We start from the raw sequence: 21,983 nt of genomic DNA, 5'->3' as shown, positions 1-21,983 counted from the left end.
TTCCATCCTGCAAAAAAAAAATGATTTAAAAAAATGTTTTGGGTCAGCTGAAACAAAACATTTTGATACACATGAAGTGTTTCGATTTTGACATTTTAATTTTTTATATAAAATTAAATGTCAAAATGAGAAATCAAACCTTTTTGTTCCAAAAATATCAAACCAGGACACTTTGACAATTTCAAAACAATTTTTGCAATTTTTCCTAATTTTTTTTTAAATCCGTATAATTTTATGAAAAAATTTGGTTTTGTTGAAATGGCATTTTCTGACAGCAAATTGTTCTGAGGAAATGTTTCTGACCAACTGTAATACAAACATATCATAATAATAATAATCTCATTTGGGGCCTGTTCCTGCAGTCCATCAGAGACTTTGGGAAACTTATTTTTGATTGAAGGAACTGCTCTTTAACTTCTGCAATCAACAGTAAATCTAATCATTCATCACCATGAAGAAGAATTGATTTGACCCACAGTAATCTCTGATAAAATGGCTCTGATTTAATAAGCTTGCATTTGTAATATGCTATACTTTTATTTGAGGGAAAATATTTGTCAGAATAATGACCTCAGTCCCCTTCTGTTTTTGTTTTTTAAGATGCTATGAAGTGGAAAGTGTTAAATCTCACCAGCAAACTCCCTTTGCATCTTACAAACATACATTACTACCTACCTCACCTCCGGGAGCATGAAAACAGCCTTTACCCAAATGTTGTCATTGGACAAGGGAGAAGTGGAGGTGAGAGCTAAAATTTAATATTTGGTGGCATTTTTCTTTTCGCTCTGAAGAGACATACAAGGTTTGTGGTTTCAAAATTTGGCCTATTAATATATATTTTTATCTTTATTATACCTGTTTGAAAATACCACTTAATGCTTTACAGTAGTTCAGTACATGTTTTTTCTGAAAATAAGTTCTAACAGCCTAGCAACTAACTGTACAGTTGCAAACTTCTCTGTGCATGTACTCGGTAGAAAAAACATTGGGGAAATATATGTATTCAGACCTCAGAGGTTATTATAGGTATTGCTAGTAATATAAAAGTTATTAAATATAATTAGTCTGTGACCATGGAAATTGTTCTTAACTATTTTCAGGGTTTTCATTTAAATTTAGAATCAGTGTTTTTATTTAAGGAGCCCTTAAATTTAAGCTGTGCAAATTTACAGTTGCTTCTTTTTGCACCTGCAAAAAAATGTAAAGGGAAACTTAAAGGTGTGGTTGAAAATCCGCTCCCCCCCAAAAAAACAACAACAACTAAACATGAAGAAAATAGTTCATTATCTTTTCTTAGGGAATTTCAGTAATTTTAGTTCATACCTGACATCTACAATTTGTCAGCAGAAATTGTTTTTAGTTGTGTATTATTTGAAGCTTCATGATCACATTGTCCAGAGTGAGCATGGTGCTAAAAGTAATGAAGGCTTAATTTACATCAGTAACTATACAAACTTTTAAATTGTTCTCTCAAAAAAATTTCAAACATACATTTTTCTTACTAGGCTAGGAAGGTTATTCTCTTAGAATATTAATGCTTATATCATAAAAATCCCATGGGACTCATTATTCTGTTGTACCCTTCTTAGAGGAAGCAGGACAACAGCTTGCTTTTCTTAAAACTTAACTAAAAAGTGTACTTTTGCTTCCCATTTCCTGCCACTCCTCCATCAACTTTTCCCATATCCCTCCTGACTATAGTATCTGGGTGGCATGCATAGGAGGTTGCATAGTACCATTTTCTCCTTCACCAGATGTCAGGAGGTTGTCTTCCCTTCCAGATATACCTCAGTGATCTTACCTCAAAACAATCTATTATTAAAATGTTTTAATTCAAACAAACACAAGATCTATTAAAAACAGAGAAAAAAGTCGAATCCACACCAGCTCTGGGCCAGGACTCCAAGGGTGAGGTCCTTCTGCAACCTTGAACAGACCACCTCAGATATACCTTTCCTCCCATTCCACTGATACCAGAAGTTCTAAGAAAAATTTGCCATGACAAAGCTTGGGTCACTCTCATTGTGCAGAACTGACCCAGACAATTTTGGTTTTCAGACCTTCAGGGGATCTCAACCCATCTCAACCAAAAGCATTGGATCCTTTCCAGATCATCTGAATCAAGAGAACAGCAAGGCTAGACATCGCAACCCAGGCCCTTTTTTCATGGCCTGGTATTTGGGTGGGCATCAGATTTAGAGCATTCATTTTTAAAGGCCTGAACAGCAATCTGTTCTTAATCAAAGCAAAAGGGCATCCACCAGAAAATGCTATTTGGCAAAATGGAGACATTTCTCCACATGGTCACAACAGAACCAATTATCTGCACAATCTGTGGGAACTCTTATTTTAGATTACCTACTCACTGTCAAGATGTTGGGTCTTTCCATTAGTGCACTGTGGGTTCACCTTGCAGCAGTCATCAATTTCCATTCTTAAGGATGCTGTTTTTACTCATCCAACAACAACCAGATTCCTGAAGGGTCTCATTAGAACTTTCTCACTGATGGTGAAACCAACACCACAATGGGATCTTAATCTTGTTCTTTCAGTACTTACCAGACCTCCCTTTGAACCGCTAGCCACTTGCTCCATGTCCTGCACCTCCATGAAAGTCACTTAATTGCCATCACATCAGCCAGAAAAGTGAGTGAACTGGGAGTGCTTATGGCAGATCTGCCACATACCACGTTTCATAAGGAGAAGGTTTCCCTTTGCCTCCATCCAAAATTCATCCCTAAGTTAATTCCTGCGTTTCATATGAATCAGTCTATTCACTTACCAGTATTCTTTCTAAAACCTCATGCTTCCGATGCTTCTCTTTATATCTGAGGGTCTTTGGCATTCTTTCTGCAGATGACAAAAAGAATCAGGAAAATGCCTAGACTATTTGTTGCTTTAGTGAAATGATCTAAAGGACAAGCATTATCTGTTCAGATCCACTCTAAGTGGATCTCTGTCTGCATTGTTCTTTATCAACTGGTGCATATTTCTGCTGTAGATGAGGTGAGAACCCATTCTGCTAAAGCACAAGCAACTTCTACAGCATCTCTTTGAGAGAGAGCCACCCTACAGATGTCCAGTATAGGTATCTGGAGCACTAGCCATAATTTCATGAAACATTACACATTAGTCCAAGCCTCTTTTTACGCAAGCAATTGTGGGGACAGCAGTATTACAGACTGCTATGCCAACTGCATCCTCACACCTCCCTCCTGTTTGACTATCACTCATATGTGGAATACACATAGGGACCGGCACTCGAAGATGGAATGGAGGTTACTTACTGTAACTGGAAATTCTTGGAGATGTGTGATCCCTATCTGTATTCCACTGCCAGCCTTCCTTCCCCTGTGCTTCAGACTATGACTAGATTTGTGGTAAGAAGAAGAAATGGAGCAGAATCAGTCCACACAGCCCCTTCTTATACTGTCAGTTTGGAGCAAGAAGAGAATGATTACGCGGGTGTGGATTGACAGACACTACTTGCTAGAAATCTCTGATCTGAGGCAGATAGTACATACATGTACCCACGTGTGGAATACAGATAGGGACCATTCATCTTAAAGAACGTCCAGTAACAGAACCTCTATTTTTTCAAGATACTGTACACATGTATTCCATGACCCGTCCTCTATCCCCACTACTACAGAAGCATCAGGAGTCAAGCGGTGAAGCAACCAAGGTGCAGTTGGACTGGCCTGCTCTCAGTGTCCTCAGTTGGAGGTAAGAGGATACTTGGGCGCATGTGCCATTCCAACGGGTCCTGCTGACAAAAAGTCTTGGGCTCAAGTGCATTGGGTGCGTGTATACCAACAATAGAATATAATGTGGACAACACATCTCAAAGAACAGCAGTTACTGTACAGTAAGTAACCATTTTTTGAGGTATAGCTCAACCCATAAATGGCATATTATCCCCTTCCTCCCTACTGTCAATTCTTAACATCAAACACAAACACATTTCCTTGGTTATAGCATGTTTATTATCCCCAGTTATACCATGGCTTCAAAGTAGGAGCACAATGTATCCCTGACTCTGTTTCCTTGACCACTTAGGGCATTTTGGAGAGGCACCCTCTCTGGCTGTCCCTAATGTTTAGACAGTCTCCCTACATTCTGCTCCCATCTGTCCTTCAGGATCTTTCCCTTGCTCTCACAGTTTTTGTTCAAAATACAGCAGGCACTTATTACACAAGGTACATAATGAGAAACATCCAGCCTTTTCATAATGTACTGATACTCACACTTCAGTCTTCCAAAAGCACACTCCACTGACGTTCTACAACTACTCAGGGTAAAGTTAAACCACTCCTTTCTCTTTTCAAAGCATCCAGTGAAAGGCTTCAGAAATCAGGGAAGTAGAGTATAAGCTGGATCTCCCACAGTGACAAGACAAATCTTAAATCAATGTCCATAATGTTCTGGAGAACAAATAGTCCATTGCTTATCCGTTAAACGGGCCTGAGTTTGCCACCCTGCATTAATATTGGTGAATCTTCAACAGTGATCAACTGGACCTCGCAGCACCATGGAAAAATACCCCTTTCTGTTGATGACGTCTTTGGCCTGGTGTGTAGAGTAGAGAATAGGCATGTGTGACCCATCAGTAGCCTTTAGACAGTTTGAGAATCCTATCTGCACAAAGTCATCAATAACCTCCTGTACAATGCCAAGTTTTATGACATGCCACTGCAGCACCCTCCTTGTAGCATCACAAATCTCCATGACAACAGCCCCAGTGGCTGATCTACCAACACCAAACTGGCTAGCTGCTGACTGGAAGCAATCAGGAGTGACGAGCTTCCAGATGATGATGGCAACATGATTCTTCATGCTCAAGGGGACTCTCATGTTGGTCTTCTGCCACTGCAGTTCTAAAGTGAGCTCTGTGCAGATTCCTAGGAAAGATGCTGTGATAGAGCCTTCAGTGGTTAGGCGGCCTAGTGGCTAGATCATTGATCAGAGGGGTTGGAGGGAGAACCAGACCCTCTCCAGGGCCCTGTGTAGTCCAACCCCTAAGCAGGGAAGACGGGTCTTCCTCCCGGCCGGGTGAGGATAGAGAATTCAAGATGCATTTCCCTAGGCTACTTCCTTTTAAAGTCTCTTTAGTCTGGGGTGTGGCCCCCCTAGTCCAATTCCCCGCTTAGCTGCAGGCTCCTCTTGATAGGGGAAGGCTTACTTGCCTCCAGTGGGTGCGTTGGCTAGCAAGTCGCTGATCTGTCCCTTCAGGCAGCCAAACAGAGAGCTCCTGCCTCCTCACCAGTCAGCCCCCAATTGAGCCAGGCTCCCTTCTTTTCTTCCCCCTCCATGTCTGACATTGGCTGCAGGTGTAGAGGGGTGGGGCTAGCTCAGCCCACAGGTTTTCTTGAACTCCTGCTGTGCAAGGCAGCAGTTTCTCTGCTCCTTCACAGTTGCCTTTGTCATTCTGACGTTCTGCTGGCACTGTGGGTCATCTCAGTTCTGCATCATAGCCCTCTGCACCAGTAACTACTAGTTGGCCAAGTCCAGAAGCAGGGCTCCACTGAGTAAATCTGCTCAAGAGAAATGCTCTGCAGAAGTAGTTACTCAACTTCCTCCTCATTCATTACTATTAGCTATATTGCTGCAGCATTGTGGCACTCTGTGCCTCAAAGCAACACCCTGAAACCCCCATATTCACCACTGTCATATAATTATGATATGTTTTGTACAAAGTATGCCTTGTAAGGTATCATTTTAAAGAATGGATGGAATGCCGCCCTTTAGCATGTGCTGTCCCAGGCACGTGCTTCCTCCGCTGGTGCCTGGAGCCGGCCCTGCTTGATTCAAATCCTGTTTAGTTTATAGAACTCACATTGCAAATTTACTTAGGTAACCAACTTTGATCTCTACACTTACTACTTATAGGGCTAGTCTACGCTACCACGCTATATTGGCGCAGCTGCACCGATGCAGCTGCATTGCTGTAGCGTGTCTGATGAAGATGTACTATGCAGATGGGAGAGTGCTCTCCTGCTGACATAGTGTGGTGCGGACACCCCTGAGTGACGTAACTTACATCGATTTAAGCAGTAGTGTAGACAAGCCCTTAATCACTTAAAATCAATCTTTCAGTAGTTAATATTTTACCTAAAACAGTGTGTTTTGGTTGAAGTGCTTGGGAAATCTCAGCTCAGTTTACAAAGGCTAGCGTGTGTCCTCTGCACATCGAGGGAGGGATGGACTGGGTAATAGAATAGAATCATAGAATATCAGGGTTGGAAGGGACCTCAGGAGGTCATCTAGTCCAACCCTCCTGCTCAAAGCAGGGCCAATCCCCAGACAGTTTTTTACTCCAGTTCCATAAATGGCCCCCTCAAGATTGAACTCAGAACCCTGGCTTTAACAGGCCAACGCTCAAACCCCTGAGCTATCCCTCCCACCAAAAAACCCAACTATTTTTTTTGCCGCAGATGCCTAAATGTTCCCCTCAAGGATTGAACTCACAATCCTGGGTTTAGCAGGCCAATGCTCAAACCATTGAGCTATCCCTGTGTTGGTGTAAGAAGCTGAAGAAGAGCTCTGTGTAAGCTTGAAAGTGTGTCTCTCTCACTGGTCAAGCTTCTAACCGGGGGAAGACCATACAGTTCTGGGGTGCAAGGCTGGGGAGTTGGGGGAAATTGGCTGAAGCCTCTCTCTTGTTGGTTCACGAGTGGCTGGGAGAAGCATTCATGTAACTCAGTTGGGTGTGTCCCTGCCTATGGATGTCTGTGTACATGCAGTACTTGCCAGAGGTTTGTAGCTTGCCAACAGCATCACAGTGTGAGAGGGAGCCCAGGTTGGTGGGACAGAGTGCTCAGCAGTCCCACAGTCCAAGCTGCACCCCAGGAGCACCGTGACAAGCATCAACAGCCCTATGAAACAGCAGAGCCAAATGCATCCACCCCCCTGGCTCCAAATGCACGTGCCTGATCCTGTTTGCTACATTGTTGTAATGACTGTTATGATTGCAATGTTCACCAGTTTGTCTTCCGTGCTGCTTGACAGCAGTTCTAAAATGGCTCTGGCAAAATTAAAGGGTGTCAGGAGAGGAGTAATGGAGATTTGTTAGATTGAGCCCCCCAAAACCCAAAATTTCTGTAGTTTCGGGTAGTCATCCCAGAATGCACCAAAAGAAAAATCAAAGATCAGAGTGCTGAGCAATTCATTCAAACAAGCTTGGAACTGTGTGGATGCAATGATTATAAAGGAAAGTACCTTAAGCCAAGAAAACAAAATGGTGTAGACACACTTTGGTTGGATATATTTAAATTGTTGCACTCAGAGTGCACAAAGTAGATCAATGTAACATCCCTGTGTAAACATGGTCAGAGTCCTCAAAACTGCTTACAGCTATGTAATGTAGACCCAATGCCTATAGCGTACAAATGAAAATGTCTCCAACCTAATTTATGATCGGGACACACAGTATGTCCCATGCCATATGGCAGTTCATACTCTGTCAAACCTCTACACAAACATTAACTAGTTGATCAGTCTATTGAAGTTCCTATTTATGATGGTCCCTTTTCTCTGTGTTATTTTCATCATACAAAATTTCAAAAAGTCACTAATAGCCTCTATTTGACTTGAGATTAAATTATTTTAATTTCTGTTTGCAGTCTCCCTGGTGATGGGTATTCCTACTGTGAAAAGGGGAAAACAAAATTATCTGCTGGGCACATTGAACTCTCTCTTCTATGAGATGTCTGCAGAGCAGAAGAATGATTGTGTAGTAGTTATCTTTGTAGCAGAGGTAAGTTAGTATGAACAGGTGTATTTATGTTAATAAAGAGACAATATAGGAATCAATGTCTGTGTATAGTAGTGTATGAATCACTTCCATTTACTGATCATCATTGCTTTTGGAAGGATTTCTCCATGCAATTCAAATTTGGGAAAATATCCCTACTTTTCAATAAAGGACCAATAACATGGTCAAGAGATGGAATTTGCATGGAATCCTATTTAATTAAATGCTGGAAGCTGACATATTATATTCCTTTGGAATGATGTTGGCAGTCATAAAATTCCCAAACTTTGTGCCTATTAGGACATGTGTAGTGGTTAGTGCCTTGGTCGTCTTATCTAGAAAATAACTGTGGGGGAAAAAGATGGTACAGGTAACAACTGTCACATTATATTTACAGGCACTCTTGCTCTGCTTGCAGTCACATCTCCTTCAAATAAAATCATATGAATTCATTTTTGTCTCTTAACGCAAAGTATTCTATTCTGAGAATGAAAGGATTAGAAAACTGTCATCCACAAAAGTCCATAGAACCTGACAAAATATGAGCTTATTACCTTAATTTGAAAGAAATAGAGGTATTTGTCAGCTATTTAGGATTATGAGTATTTTACAAGGTGCTCTGACGCTCTAGCAGATTGCATGTGAAGTGACAGTTTTTCGAAGAAAAGCAAATACTGTGGTTATAAAATCTACAAAACATAAATAGCTCTTGTTTGAAAAAATTAGGCTGTTTCAGGTAAGTGGGAATTTTCCTCTCCCTGAATCTCTTGTTCTTATGGTAAAAGAACTGTAGCTACGAAATACACCTAATAAAAGTGCATTATTTAGCAACAACTCCTTGCAGACAGATGGTGGTGGTTGGAGACTCACATCCGCTCTCACAATCTATCCATCTTTATGCATTCTTTAACTGCTAGTTTACACTTATTTATTAAATGTAATTATTAAATGTAAAAGAAAGTTTACTCATTTAGTTAACCACATTTATAACTGTTCAAACTATAAATAATACCTAGATCACACTTCACTTTATCAGCTTAAATAGGATCCTGATGTCTCTTTCTGGTCCAGTTCACGATGATAGTTTCAATTTACTGGCTTAGTTTCTAGTCTAGCTAAATTTACCAATTTCATCTTAAAAAATAAACTCTCTTACAGTGGGATAAGTCCTGATAGAGGGCCTTGTTCTGCAAGGCGTCTCTATTGCAGTGACATAAAGAAGCTACTTATGAGGGGTAGGCAGTAATAGGCCATCCCTGAGGTAAAAGTGTAATACTTGCTGTGAAGGAGAGGTGGCCAGGACAGCTGGGGAGTATACCAATTCAGTTACTCCATGGTGACTCCCGCTGGTGGAGCTCCTATGGCTCCTCAGTGAGAATTAAAATTGCCTCTTTGGTGGACCCCTATGAGGGCAGAGGCAGAAATACTAGATTCACACTAGATTTAGCCATGACCAATTGACACAGTATTAATTCAAACAATCCCTGCCTACACTGAGTGATAAGTTACATTTAACACCGTTATTTAAGAGGTGTGCAGTTATGTGCTGCATCTCCAAGAGGTGCAGCACACACAGATACAGCCCAGAGGGTATGAGGCTAAGGTTGCTTTAAGCTCTGCCCCTCCCCCAGCACACTTCCAGTGTAGGAGCTTGAAAGGGGTCCTATGTAAGGCGGTTACAGCAGCTTTGCGTAGTGGAGCTCCCTACCAGCCAGCTAAAGATTTTTTTCTTGTCTCTTTATGCCACTGTAGCAGTGTATAGGGGCCAGGCCAGAGTAGTGTAGGGTAGGAAGGGTGGAATCCCTCCCCAGGAATTCTCAGGGTCACTTTCTAACTTGGTGTAATTTCCCAATTTCAAAGGGGTGAAGTGGCTTAGGGCACCATAGCTTTATTAGCTCTTGAAGCTTCTGGGGATCAGGTTCACAAATGCTTGCATCCTGGGTAACTCTAAGTAGTACCCTGTCTGTATGTGGGTAACACAATTGTTGAAGTAGCTTTCTCTTGTCAACCCTCAACAGTTATGTATTCTTGACTTATTGCTGTTTTAATGTATATCTTGTGATGAAGCTTGGCTATAACTTTTTAAAATAACCAATCCTAAACTGGCAAGATGACCCCTACATCTCCAAAGGGACAACATCTTTAAGTAGTGTTAGATTTTCATTTAGATAAAACCTGAATTGTCCATACTAAAACTGCTAGTTGTATGGGGCAGCAGCAATGAGCAAAATCTGACATTGTAATTTCCAGGCTAAATGCCACCGTTAGTTAAATGAGGAGCAAACTCCTGTTTAAACTTTGGATATGGATAGCCCGAGGCAAGGAAAGTTTGCACAAGTGAATTTTCTCACCAACAACGGGTCAGGTTAATAAAGGTTAGTGATTTTTTGATGATTAATCTAAATTACCTCTTTACTGAGAACAGGATCAGAAGGGCATACTAATTTAGTCCTCACAACTAGAGGCTATAGACAGATTGCCACAGATCTGTGCTCTCTCTCTTACTAAAGTGGTGAGAACCTGTATATAGTCCACAGACAAATAATTTACACACAAATGAAGCATCTATGATTTATAATATACATTCAGATGCCTGGGTAACACAACAATATTTAGTTATAGGAACACGGATATAATTACTCTTGCCTAGAATAAAAAAATTAGGCAGTGAAGTGTTTTGTGTATATACTTATATCAATTAGACTAGAAGTTAATGAAAATATTAAATTGGGTAAAAAGGAGTGTGTTAGATACTTTTTTGTTCTTTACTTCTTTAGGTGAATGCAGAGTATGTTAACAGTATTGCAGAAAGTGTTAGAACCAGGTAAGTCCTCCCTCAGGACCTACTGTATGGCTAATTGCTTTTCAGTTTTACATGAAAAGTTGTCGCATTTCAACAATGAACTACAAAATTAAAACTTGATGAAATGGTGCCATTACTCACATTTTGTAATTCAGTGATTTTAGGTTGCATTTCTAACCTTTGAGACCTGCATTAATTTTCTTCAATGTGAGACTGCTTTCCAAGGAATTAATAGTGCAATCAAAAGCACCTTTGTATTCATACACTGTGTCCTCATTGACCTCAGTCCCCTAAAATCTATAGTTATCTGTGCTGAGATCTGTGACATTTTCTAAGTGTCTTTGTTTGATAGTCTGAGTAGCAGTTCTACTTCTTTTTTTAAGGGCCATGGATTTTGGATAGCAATCTGCTTCAGTGAAATGCACTAATTCAGTTGTCTGTATTGCCATTCAATATGAAGTAATTTTGAAAAGACTTTGAAAGACTGAATTCAAGTGTGACTGTTATGAAGAAATACAGTTGAGGCTGAGATTTCACTGTAACATTGCTTGCTGTTATCCTACTCTCTGGTAGATGTTTAGTAACACTTGAAAAACTGAGTCTTTGCTTGAAAGGGACAAGTGCTTTTTTCAAACCCTATCATCACCCAATTCCTAAAGGGCTTGGTCAGATTATGCCCATATGTATGAAACCCCATCCCTCCTGGGGATCTGAACTTAGTTCTAGCAAAATTGATGGGACCTCCCTTTGCGCCCCTGGCAACTTGCTCTCTTCTTCACCTTTCCATGAAGGTATCATTTCTAGTGGCAATTACCTCAGCCAAAAGGGTGGGCGAGTTGTCAGAACCCCCCTACACAGTTTTCCATAAGGATAAAGTTTATCTCTGTCCTCACCCAAAATTTCTCATGAAAGCAGCCTCTGATTTTCATGTTAACCAAGCAATCTGTGTGCCATTGTTCTTTCCAAAACCCCATGCACATAGGGATGAGGAACAGCTTCACTCATTGGATGTGAGAAGGGTTTTAGCTTTCTACATGGATGGGAGTAAATCTTTTAGATCCTCTATGCAGTTGTTTGTGGTGGTTGCAGACAGAGCTAAGGGCCAACCAGTTTCCACTCAGAAAATCTCATACTGGATCTGACTTCATGCGTGTTTGTGTTACCAACTGGCTAATACTATTCTGCCGACTAGAGTGTTTGTGCATTCTATCACCGGACAGGCAGCTTCTGCAGCTTTCTTGGGGCCAGTGCCAATTGTAGATATTTGTAAAGCAGCCACTTGGTCATTAGTCCACAGTTTTGGTTCTCATTATGCCATTGCGCATCAGTCCAGAGATGATGCCAGTTTCGAATGGGTTGTCTTACAATCTCTGTTCAGGTAGATTCTGAACCTACTTACATGTGTGTTTTGCTTCGAGTCACCTACAGTGGAACTGAACATGTAAAAAACATCTCAAAGAACAGTTTTAGAAAGGAAGATAACCATTTTTTACCAACGAGCAGACCAGTTTGAAGATAATCCTTTATTAAGAATGGAAACTATGCACAGAAATAGGGTGGTAGAACTTTCTGCAACTGTAGCCTGCTACTGTCCTGTTCTACGTTCCTTTGTTACTGCTCCACAACAGGAAGTGTGTCATAGGAAAGCCAAAGACTTCATGAAGAATGTACATGAAGTGTGACACCTCTACTCTATAGCACATAGCTATTCCCATACAGGATGGGGAATAACTATATCAGTATAAGTCACTTTTATACCAGTTTAATTGCATCCACATTAGGGCTATTACTAGTTTAACTATTTTAGTAAAATGTCTGAACCAAAATGGTTATTCCCGTAAAACTTCCAAGTGTAGACCAAGCCTTAGTATACTTTTCAGTTGAGTTAAGTTTATTCAACTGAGTTAGCTTGATTTTTAAAAACACATATTTTTGCCCATGTAGATATGGTCTGGGATTGAACATGGGGATAGGAACTGCCTGCACAGATCCCTATGCCAGGATTAACACCTGAGGGCTAGATCCACAAGGAATTTTAGGGCTTGTCTACATGGTGAATAATGAGCTGTACAGGAGAGTGATTTCTAAAGTACACTAAAGTGTGTATTAATTGGCTCGTGTAGTGTGCACCAGCAGGTCTAAGGGTTCCCTAGTATGCTTTAACATAGTACTTTTTCAAACAGCACTATATCAAAGCAGATAAGGGAACATTTAGCGCGCACCAGCAGGGTCTACATGGACCAATTAATGTGCTTTAGAAATCACATCCCCTTTGGGAACATTATCCCATTGTGTAGACAAACTCTTAAGGACCTAACTGCCCCTTTAGGCACCAGTGAGATCTTAAAAATGTCCAGTCAGTTACCGCCTAAACCTGTACGTGCTTAAATTCCTTAGGCACCTAAGTTTTTGCCAGTGGGCATGCACAAAACCATCTGAATCCTGACTCCACTGAGCTGCTCGGCATCCTAGCTGATGTCTAAGACCCAGCAGGATTCTCAAACTAGTTGTTCCCCTGCCTGTCTCACCTGTGGGGCCTGATCTCGTAGGGATTCGCAGAGCATGCCAAACAGTCGGGGGAAGCAGATCAAGAAACAAGTGAGAGAGAGAGTGTGTGTATCTGTACACCCATCCCAGGTTACCCAACAGCCTAGTGATTAGGGACCTGACTTGGGAGATCCAGGTTCAAATCCCTGCTCAAAACTGGGCTGAGTAGGTATTTGAAAAACAGGTTTCCCATATCGTAGATGAGTGCTGTAACCTCTGGGCTATTAGTTGTGGTGGAGTGGTCTCTCTCTGTCTGTCTGTCATTTTGTGAGACAGGGCTGACCTGCCTTCAGGAAAGGATTCATGGCTATGAATTCCAAGTGGAGATAATCACCTCCCTTTGACCCGCACTTAGGCACCTAACTACATTTGAAGCATGGGGTATCCTGCTCCTCTCCTCAGCATTTCCTACTGGCTAGCTTAGGTCTTTCTGGCTTCTGAGAATCCCATTCTTAGGTGCCTGACTTTCCCAATGCATTGTATAACTTGGTGCTCAGGATTCCACTGAGCATCAGGGTGCCTAAACGTTAGGCATTGCAATGCTGGCAGTTGCAATGTCTAAGTCCCTTTGTTGATTTAGCCCGTAGTTATTAATCTTTTCTTTACAGCTTCCCTAACGAAGTGCAGTCGGGCGTTATTGAGGTTATTTCCCCTCTTGCTTCCTATTACCCAGACCTCTCCAATCTCAAGGAAACATTTGGAGACTCAAAGGAAAGAGTAAGGTAAGATAGGCTATGCAAAAACTTTCCAATAATTTTGTTCAACAGTAACGTCTTTAAATAGTCCACTGTATTTAAATTGATGAGTTTTGGTGTATTTCAGAGATAAAGCACTGTAAGTTTAAACAGAAGGTCATGAAAATTTATTTAATACAAGTGTAAGTATACAAATAACAATGCTGTTGTTGGTGTCCATCAACTTCAGAGTGAAAGCTAAACATTCTCCCTGTAGTCCTGCTTCTAAAAATCCAACTGTTTTAAAACTGAATGTATAGTGCCAGATGATGATTTATAAAGATTAGTATGGTATGGTGATAAATGGCCTAACTTTTGTTGTTTTTTATTCTATATAATATAATTAATCATCTTTACTAACGCCTGGTGGTATCATTGGCCCACTTGCTTCAAATTCATTAGCAGGAAACTATAACCTGAAACTGGTTGGTTTACAGAAGCCAATCAGTTTTTTGTAGACCAAAAATAAGTTTAGATTGTCACCAACAACTTTCATGGCTCCACTTTCATGTGCTCAAGAGCAATGAGCTGCCAGTTTGAAGCAACACAGATGACAGTAGCAGAACAGCAGTGCATGTTGCATACATGAATCAAATCAGGTTGCTTTTTTTTTTTTTTTTTTTTTTTTTTAATTAAATCCCATTCTTTCTAGAGAGCAAATATATTTGGTACATATGAGTAGAATATTCCTAGTTGCTCCCATCAAGGCCCAAATTCTTAGACTTGCATAGCTATAATTTGTATTTTGCAATTATCCTCAAACCTTTATAAATAAGGCGAGGGAGGAACTCTCTTTTTATAATAAGCTTTGTGGGATTTCAAAAATAATAAGCACAAACAATATTTAATATCAATAGAGTTGGTTGGGAATTTTTCATCAAAATGCAATTTCTACAAATTTGACATTTTTCAAGGGAGATTTTGATTTTTTTGCCAAAGTTTTTTCAATTTTCATTCAGAAACAAATTAAGTATTTCATTTCAAGTTGGATTGACCCAAATTGAAATACCTTGGTTTGTCAAAAATCAAGATGTTTAATTTCAGTTCCGATCTGTGTCTGCCTGAGCTGCCATGGTGCCCCATGCTCCTGTTCTCCTCTCGGGCTGGATGCATCTCCCATGAACCACATTAGTCTCTTCTCTGGTTCAATCATGGTGGTGAGTCATGGGAGATGCAGTTCAACTGGGAGACATGGCCCAGAAAGGAGACTGATGGCATGGCGTACTCAAACTACAACTCTCATAAGGCACCATGGTAGCTCAGGTCAACACTTTTCAGTGTCGAATTGATGCAGAATGAAACACTGCAATCAGTTTGACAAACCAAATTGAAATGTTTCAATTCAGGAATGTCTAAATAGTCCCATTTTTGATAATTCTACATCACTTTTGAGGCATTGTGTTCCACTCAGATTTTGATATTTTAACTTTTGTCCCAATTTGGGATGAAAACAAACTTTGTAATTTCCCATGTTGGGTGCTTGAGCACTTTCTAATTTGGCCTTGAGCTCCTTTTAATTTTTGGCCCCAGGTGATTATTTGTAAATTTTTAAATTAACTATCTTCTGATGAGCATGATAGATTTTAAGGGACTCTCACTTCTCAGAAGGAATGTTTAGAAAATGTTTAGAATGAGGAACAGATTAATTACAAGGTCTTAAGTACTAGATGAATGGCAAAATCCTACCCTCTTTATTCACACAAGCATTATTGCCCCCCCGAAACTATATGGGCAAGACTGCCTGAAAAAGATTTGGTGACAAGTATGAAATGATCACCTTTTTGATCTCTACTGCTGAACAAAATTATGAGGTACTGAAAAATGAAAATATATATTCTCTCAGATAATAAAGGTAAAAATATACCTAGCTCAGAAATGTATCAGGTACATGGAATTTGATAATTAAAGTCATAAGCCTATCAAATGTACTACAGTAATTAATTTCTGGACATCTTTTTGCATATAACTTTTTATAAATCTGCTTCTTTAAAGTCTTGTCGCAGATTAACAAATATCAACTTTATTGATAGCAAAATGAGATGATTTGCTTTGTAGAGGAACAGTTACATTTTACTATTAAATATTACAGATAAGTTGGTCGATCTGGTTCTGTGTTGACTCATAAAAGCACTCTATTTTACCACATGGTGAAATCTTAGTGTGTTGACTGTTGTGTTTATAACAAAACAGGTGAACTAAACCACTCTTCTTGACGTATAAATTGGTTCATGTGCTGTGCATAGAGGAAATTCTAAAACTGAGTTTATTTTGCATCAGACACTTTTTTTTTTACTAGCTTTCCTCTGATCCAGTTAACAGTGAGTGGGAGCAGTTTCAAGTATAGACTTCATAACTACAGTGTTCTAATGTTGGTATTATGCTGATAACTCCATTGAGAAATCCAGAAAAAGTTTAACAGAATGTGTTGCTTATATTTAGGTGGAGAACTAAACAGAATTTGGATTATAGCTTTTTAATGCTATATGCACAACCTAAGGGAACATTTTATTTACAGGTATGTTCACATTATCAATAACCAGCTATAAATCAATAAATAAAATGTGCTGATTTTTAGTGTTGGCAGTTTAATAACTGTTAAACTACTCAGTGAAGACAAGTCTCCTGTGTTTTTCAGTATATTTGCTCACATCATTTGTAAGCATGAATCTCCATATTTTCATAGTTATTCATCTTATAGCTATGTATTATTTGATCTGAAATGGTAGTTTCATTTGTACCTTTCTGACATTCACAGGGTTGAATGATAGACTTGCAAACTAACTGAACCATCAAACAACTTTCTGGCCAGGTTAGGGGTATTTGTGTTTTTAATGACAGGTTTCAGAGTAGCAGCCGTGTTAGTCTGTATCCGCAAAAAGAACAGGAGATGAAGTGGGTTTTAGCCCACGAAAGCTTATGCTCAAATAAATTTGTTGGTCTCTAAGGTGCCACAAGTACTCCTGTTCTTTTTGTGTTTTTAATTAATTTTTGCTTGTAGTATAAACAGATAGTGTGGTTACAGACCAAGGTGACAGCCCACGTCATAGCTAGCCAAAATCTCTTAAAGGATTTTTCCAAATGGGAAAAATATGAACTAGTTCATTTCATTAAAACAAACTGGGATGTATGTATGCTGAACTGCAAAATCCAGACCCCCCAACTTCCCCAGAATGGGTGGGAGGTTGGATCCACATAAGATCCCCAAATCTGGGCTTAACTGTAGTACAAATCAAGTACTAATCAAGGCTGATTAGCAGTCTACAATGAAAAGAATGCACTGTACTGTAACTATCTAGAAAATTTCACAACAGCTGTCTGAGAGAAACAATAAACTTAACTAGCTAAAAATAATGGTGGTGATGTGTGGGGGAAGAGATAAGAATACGAGGTAGAAAGCATCTTTACCTCATTTAATGTTTACCATGGGTTTGACTGGAGAGGAGAGCATCCAGAAATTCTATGATGTGCAATTATTCCTTCAAGTGGGAAGAGAACTGGAATGGGAATGAGGCTTGCCCAATCCCATGATGGATCCTAGGATTCTGCATGGAAGGATTCTCCCAGGTGGTCAGCAGCAGGATAGGACACATAGAAGGGCTGCTTCACGTCTTTCCTGGAACTGCTACTGGATAAGGATAAAAATTTAAAAGTGATTTAGGAGTAGAACTGGCCAGAGATGGAAAATCCTGTTCTGCAGGAAAATACTGAAACTTCAAAAAAAAATTGTTCTGAAACAATGAAAAATGAGATGTAGAAATTGCCCACAGAATGGGAATTCCAACTTGGCCATTTCATTTCAACCTTTTTAGAAATGTTTCCAAGGCTGCCCAGAACCCCAGCAACCTGCCAGGTGAGGAACTGCACAACTTGGGGATCCTGAGAGCCAGAGCTCTCAGGCTAAGGAGGAGCTTTGGGAGCCTGGAATCCCTGATTCTTCAGCAGCCCACTTTGCAGGCTGCCCTGGAACCAGGAAGCCCAGGCTGCTAAGGAGTTAGGAGCTTCCAGAGGTTCCAGGCTTCTGGCTCCATGTTAGCACACCAGGTGGGCTCCTGAGGAGCCAGACAGGGGCGCTTTCAGGAAACCAGGCACGTTTTGGTAATCCTTGGTAGGCAGGTTTCCATCAGTATTTTGTCAAAAAAGACATATTCCTGGAGAACATGTTGATTTTTGATAAAGCAGCATTTTCTGGTGGAAAAATGTTCCATCTGAAAATTTCTGACCGGCTCTACTTAAGAGCCTAAGCCCAATCTTCCAACATGATTGACCTGCTTAGGCAGGGGTGCTGGAACCATTCATGTAGTGGGAGTGCTGAGAGCCATCAAACCAAACTGTAAACCCTGTACATGATGGAAACCATTTCAAGCCAGGGAGTGCTACAGCATCCCTAGTTCCAGCACCTATGTGATTAGGAGCTAAAGTATCAGTGAAAGTTAATGAGACATAGGCTCCTAACCACCTAAGTTATGTTTGAAAATGGGACTGAGGAGCCTATGTCACTTGCACACTCCTGAAAATGTTACCCATAGAGACCAAAGTCTCTAATGCACCTCAGACACAGTCAGGGAGAGGATGGCTGTCCAGAAGTTAACAATGCCTCCAAACAAAATGCTCTGTACTTTTAGTGGATGACACTAAGCTGGGGGGAGAGATAGATACGCTGGAGGGTAGGGACACGGTCCAGAGTGACCTAGACAAATTGGAGGATTGGGCCAAAAGAAATCTGATGAGGTTCAACAAGGACAAGTGCAGAGTCCTGCACTTAGGACGGAAGAACCCATGCACTGCTACAGGCTGGGGACCGCCTGGCTAAGCGGCAGTTCTGCAGAAAAGGACCTGAGGATTACAGTGGACGAGAAGCTGGATATGAGTCAGTGTGCCGTTGTTGCCAAGAAGGCTAACAGCATATTGGGCTGCATTAGTAGGAGCATTGCCAGTAGATCAAAGGAAGTAATTATTCCCCTCTATTCGGCACTGGTGAGGCCACCTCTGGAGTATTGCGTCCAGTTTTGGGCCCTCTGCTACAGAAAGGATGTGGACAAATTGGAGAGAGTCCAGTGGAGGGAAAATTATCAGGGGCCTGGGATATATGACTTACAAGGAGAGGCTGAGGTAACTGGGCTTCTTTAGTCTGCAGAAGAGAAGGGGGGCGGAATTTGATAGCAGCCTTCAACTACCTGAAGGGGGGTTCCAAAGAGGATGGAGCTAGGCTGTTCTCAGTGGTAGCAGATGACAGAACAAGGAGCAGTGGTCTCAAGTTGCAATGGGGGAGGTCTAGGTTGGATATTAGGAAAAACTATTTCACTAGGAGAGTGGTGAAGCACTGGAATGGGTTACCTAGGGAGGTGGTGGAATCTCCATCTTTAGAGGTTTTTAAAGCCCATCTTGACAAAGCCCTGGCTGGGATGATTTAGTTGGGGTTGGTCCTACTTTGCGCAGGGGGTTGGACTAGATGACCTCTATGATTTCTGTTGGTGTGATTGGGGAAGATTGTAACAATATCAGAAATATTGGTGCTTGCATAGGGATGATTATTATGAATTTCCAGTTTCCTTTAAGAATAATTACATGTTGTTTACATTATACGAGACATCTTAAGGGCTGTCTTGTGGCATATATACCCAGCCCTAGCTTGTGGTGATGCCTATAGCAATCTTATCTTTTAAGACTTTTCTGGAGAACTAGAAGGAAAATAATGCCCTTCCTCTTGGCCCTTTCCCAGCCTGCCACTCCTTCCCTTGGTCTGCCCAGCCTCTGTACCTTCCCCAGCACAGACCCTGACCTGTACAGAGAGGCTTCAGTCAAGGGGACAAGGGGGATGAAATGGGTGCTACAGTGGCAGTTGAGGCCCCCCTACATGCATGGATCTAATGGGAATACTCTAGGCCACTATTTGGAAGCTCCATAACAACATGAAAAAAAAGCTGAAAAATCCTTTTCCTCAGCCCATTACTTACCATACTGTAATATAAACATTTTAGATTAAAACTGAGGTTTGGTGACATTTTTTCTGACGCTTTTGATTTACTTGTTGGGTATGTTTAGTATTTTAGGGAAATCTTAAAACAGAGTTTATTTTACTAATTTCTCAGAAATAGCATCATTTTGGTAAATAACTTATATGAACGTCTGAAGTTGAAAAGATAATAAAGTTATGTAATTATGTATCTACAGTACACTTACTGTCACATGCCAACTAAATCCCCAGTTCAGCAAAACATATAAGTACTTTGCTGAATTGGGGTTTAGGTGAGCTGCTTTGTGAAGTGCACTGATCACAAATAAATATTTGGAAAAAGATAATAAGACCTAACACTTATTCAGTCATCTCTTCTTTAAGTTTTTGTATGTGATCAGCTACTGTATCTTCAGCTCTGCTCTCTTAATACGTGGTAATGTCTTTCTTAATCAGTAAAAGATTGAGAGATGTTTAGAAACAATTGTAATTTTCACTGTAACTGCTCAAGTTTTTTGCAGTACATTAGAGCCCCTTGAGACACTTGTATTAATGCCAGAGCTAGGATAATAGGATTGTAAGTCAACCATAAAAGCAGGCAATCAAATCTCTCCATACCTAGGAGGAGATGTAGTTTTTTTTCTTGTGTCCATTTAGAGTTGTTTTATCCTGAGGTAATTATATATTTCCAAAACTGAAAGCATCTTTGAGTAGCTCAATTACTACAGTTGTTGGGAAGTGCTTTCTATCAATACTCATGGGAACGTAAATGAAAACATTAAATATGACAGCAGCTTTCACCATCTTCATTCAGAATTTGTTATATACTCAGACTTACTTTTTTGAGGTGCTTCTCCACTCTAATATCTGTAGCAAACCCTGCCATCTCACAATATTTTTGACTGCAATTAACTTAATAAGAACATAAGAATGGCCATACTGGGTCAAACTAATAGTCCATCTAACCCAGTATCCTCTCTTCTGACAATGGCCAGTGCCAGATGGTTCAGAGAGAATGAACATAAAAGGGCAATTTTATTGAGTGGTCCATACCCTGTCATCCATTCCCAGCTTCTGGCAGGTGGAGGCTTAGAGACACCCAGAGCATCTGGTTGTGTTCCTGACCCTCTTGCCTAATAGTCATTGAGGGCTCTATCCTCTGTGAACTAGTATAATTCTTCTATGAACCCAGTTATATTTTTGACAGCCACTGCACTTTGTGGATGGTTCTCCGAAAACATCTACTCGACTCCAAGATCTTTCTTGAGTGTTAACAGCTAATTTAGAACCCATCATTTTGTATGTATATTTGGGATTATGTTTTCCAATGTGCATTACTTTGCATTTATCAACATAAATTTCATCTGCTGTTTTGTTGCCCAGTCACCCAGTTTTGTGAAATCCGTGAGAGGACCTTTCCTCTTATCCGATGACTGCTTACTTTGCTTAACAGACTTTGATGGGGGATCTTGTCAAGGGCTTTCTGAAAGTCCAAATACATTACATCCACTGGATCAGCCTTGTCCACTTGTTTGTTGATACCCTCAAGGAAGTCTAATAGATTGGTGAGGCAAGATTTCTGTTTACAGAAGCTGTGTTGACTCTTCCCCGACATATTGTGCTCATCTATGTGTCTGATAATTCTGTTCTTTACTATCATTTCAACCAATTTGCCTGATACTGAAGTTAGGCCTACTGGCCTATAATTGCCAGGATTGCCACTGGAGGCTTTTTAAAAAAATGTTATATTAGCTATCCACCATGTAGCGGGGTGGTCACCCTGCTCCTGCCCGGAGGGGCTAAAAAACAGCCCGGGAGAGGGCTGTGGTGGGGGCAAGCAGCTCCAAGGCTGATTGGGGAAGCAGCCTCAGCTGGGATCATGCCCCAATCAGGCCCCAGCTGGCCCTTATAAGAGGGCAGTGGGCCAGGAGCAAACAGTCGCTCTCTCTGCCTCTAGAGAGGGAAGGGCTTGGCTGCTTAGGAGCTCACAGAGTACCTAGAGTGGAGCAGGGCTGGGAGAAGGCCAGAGGAGCTGGGGAGCTCCGACCTAGAAACCCTCCCAGGCTGCAGGTCTTGTTAAAGGCCCAGAAGGGTACTGGGGTTGCAGAGGGCAGCCCAGGGCTAGGCCAAGGCAGCAGGTCCAAACCCCCCTTGTCTGTGATGAGTGGCTTGTACACTGCAGTCTGCCCCAGT

At 40.9% G+C, this 21,983-nt stretch overlaps 1 protein-coding gene across 20 annotated transcripts in view; it reads left to right on the top strand.

Moving 5' to 3' along the window:
- Positions 1-21,983, top strand: part of MGAT4D (MGAT4 family member D) — a 121,052-nt gene that overhangs the window by 71,081 nt on the left and 27,988 nt on the right. For all 20 annotated transcript variants that reach the window (XR_010601787.1, XR_010601786.1, XR_010601788.1 and 17 more), the window contains 5 exons: positions 601-741; positions 7,623-7,756; positions 10,531-10,577; positions 13,712-13,825; positions 16,277-16,352. Coding sequence is in view for 17 of the 20 variants with exons in the window: in XM_065597734.1 (XP_065453806.1) it covers positions 601-741; positions 7,623-7,756; positions 10,531-10,577; positions 13,712-13,825; positions 16,277-16,352 (512 nt within the window). In the remaining 3 variants the exon portion in view is untranslated. The remainder of the gene's footprint in view (positions 1-600; positions 742-7,622; positions 7,757-10,530; positions 10,578-13,711; positions 13,826-16,276; positions 16,353-21,983) is intronic.

This window comes from Chrysemys picta, chromosome 5 (assembly GCF_011386835.1).
Source record: "Chrysemys picta bellii isolate R12L10 chromosome 5, ASM1138683v2, whole genome shotgun sequence".
Lineage (NCBI taxonomy): Eukaryota > Metazoa > Chordata > Testudines > Emydidae > Chrysemys > Chrysemys picta.
Note: the sequence above shows the minus strand (reverse complement) of the source record. Positions and strands in the feature narration are given on the sequence as shown.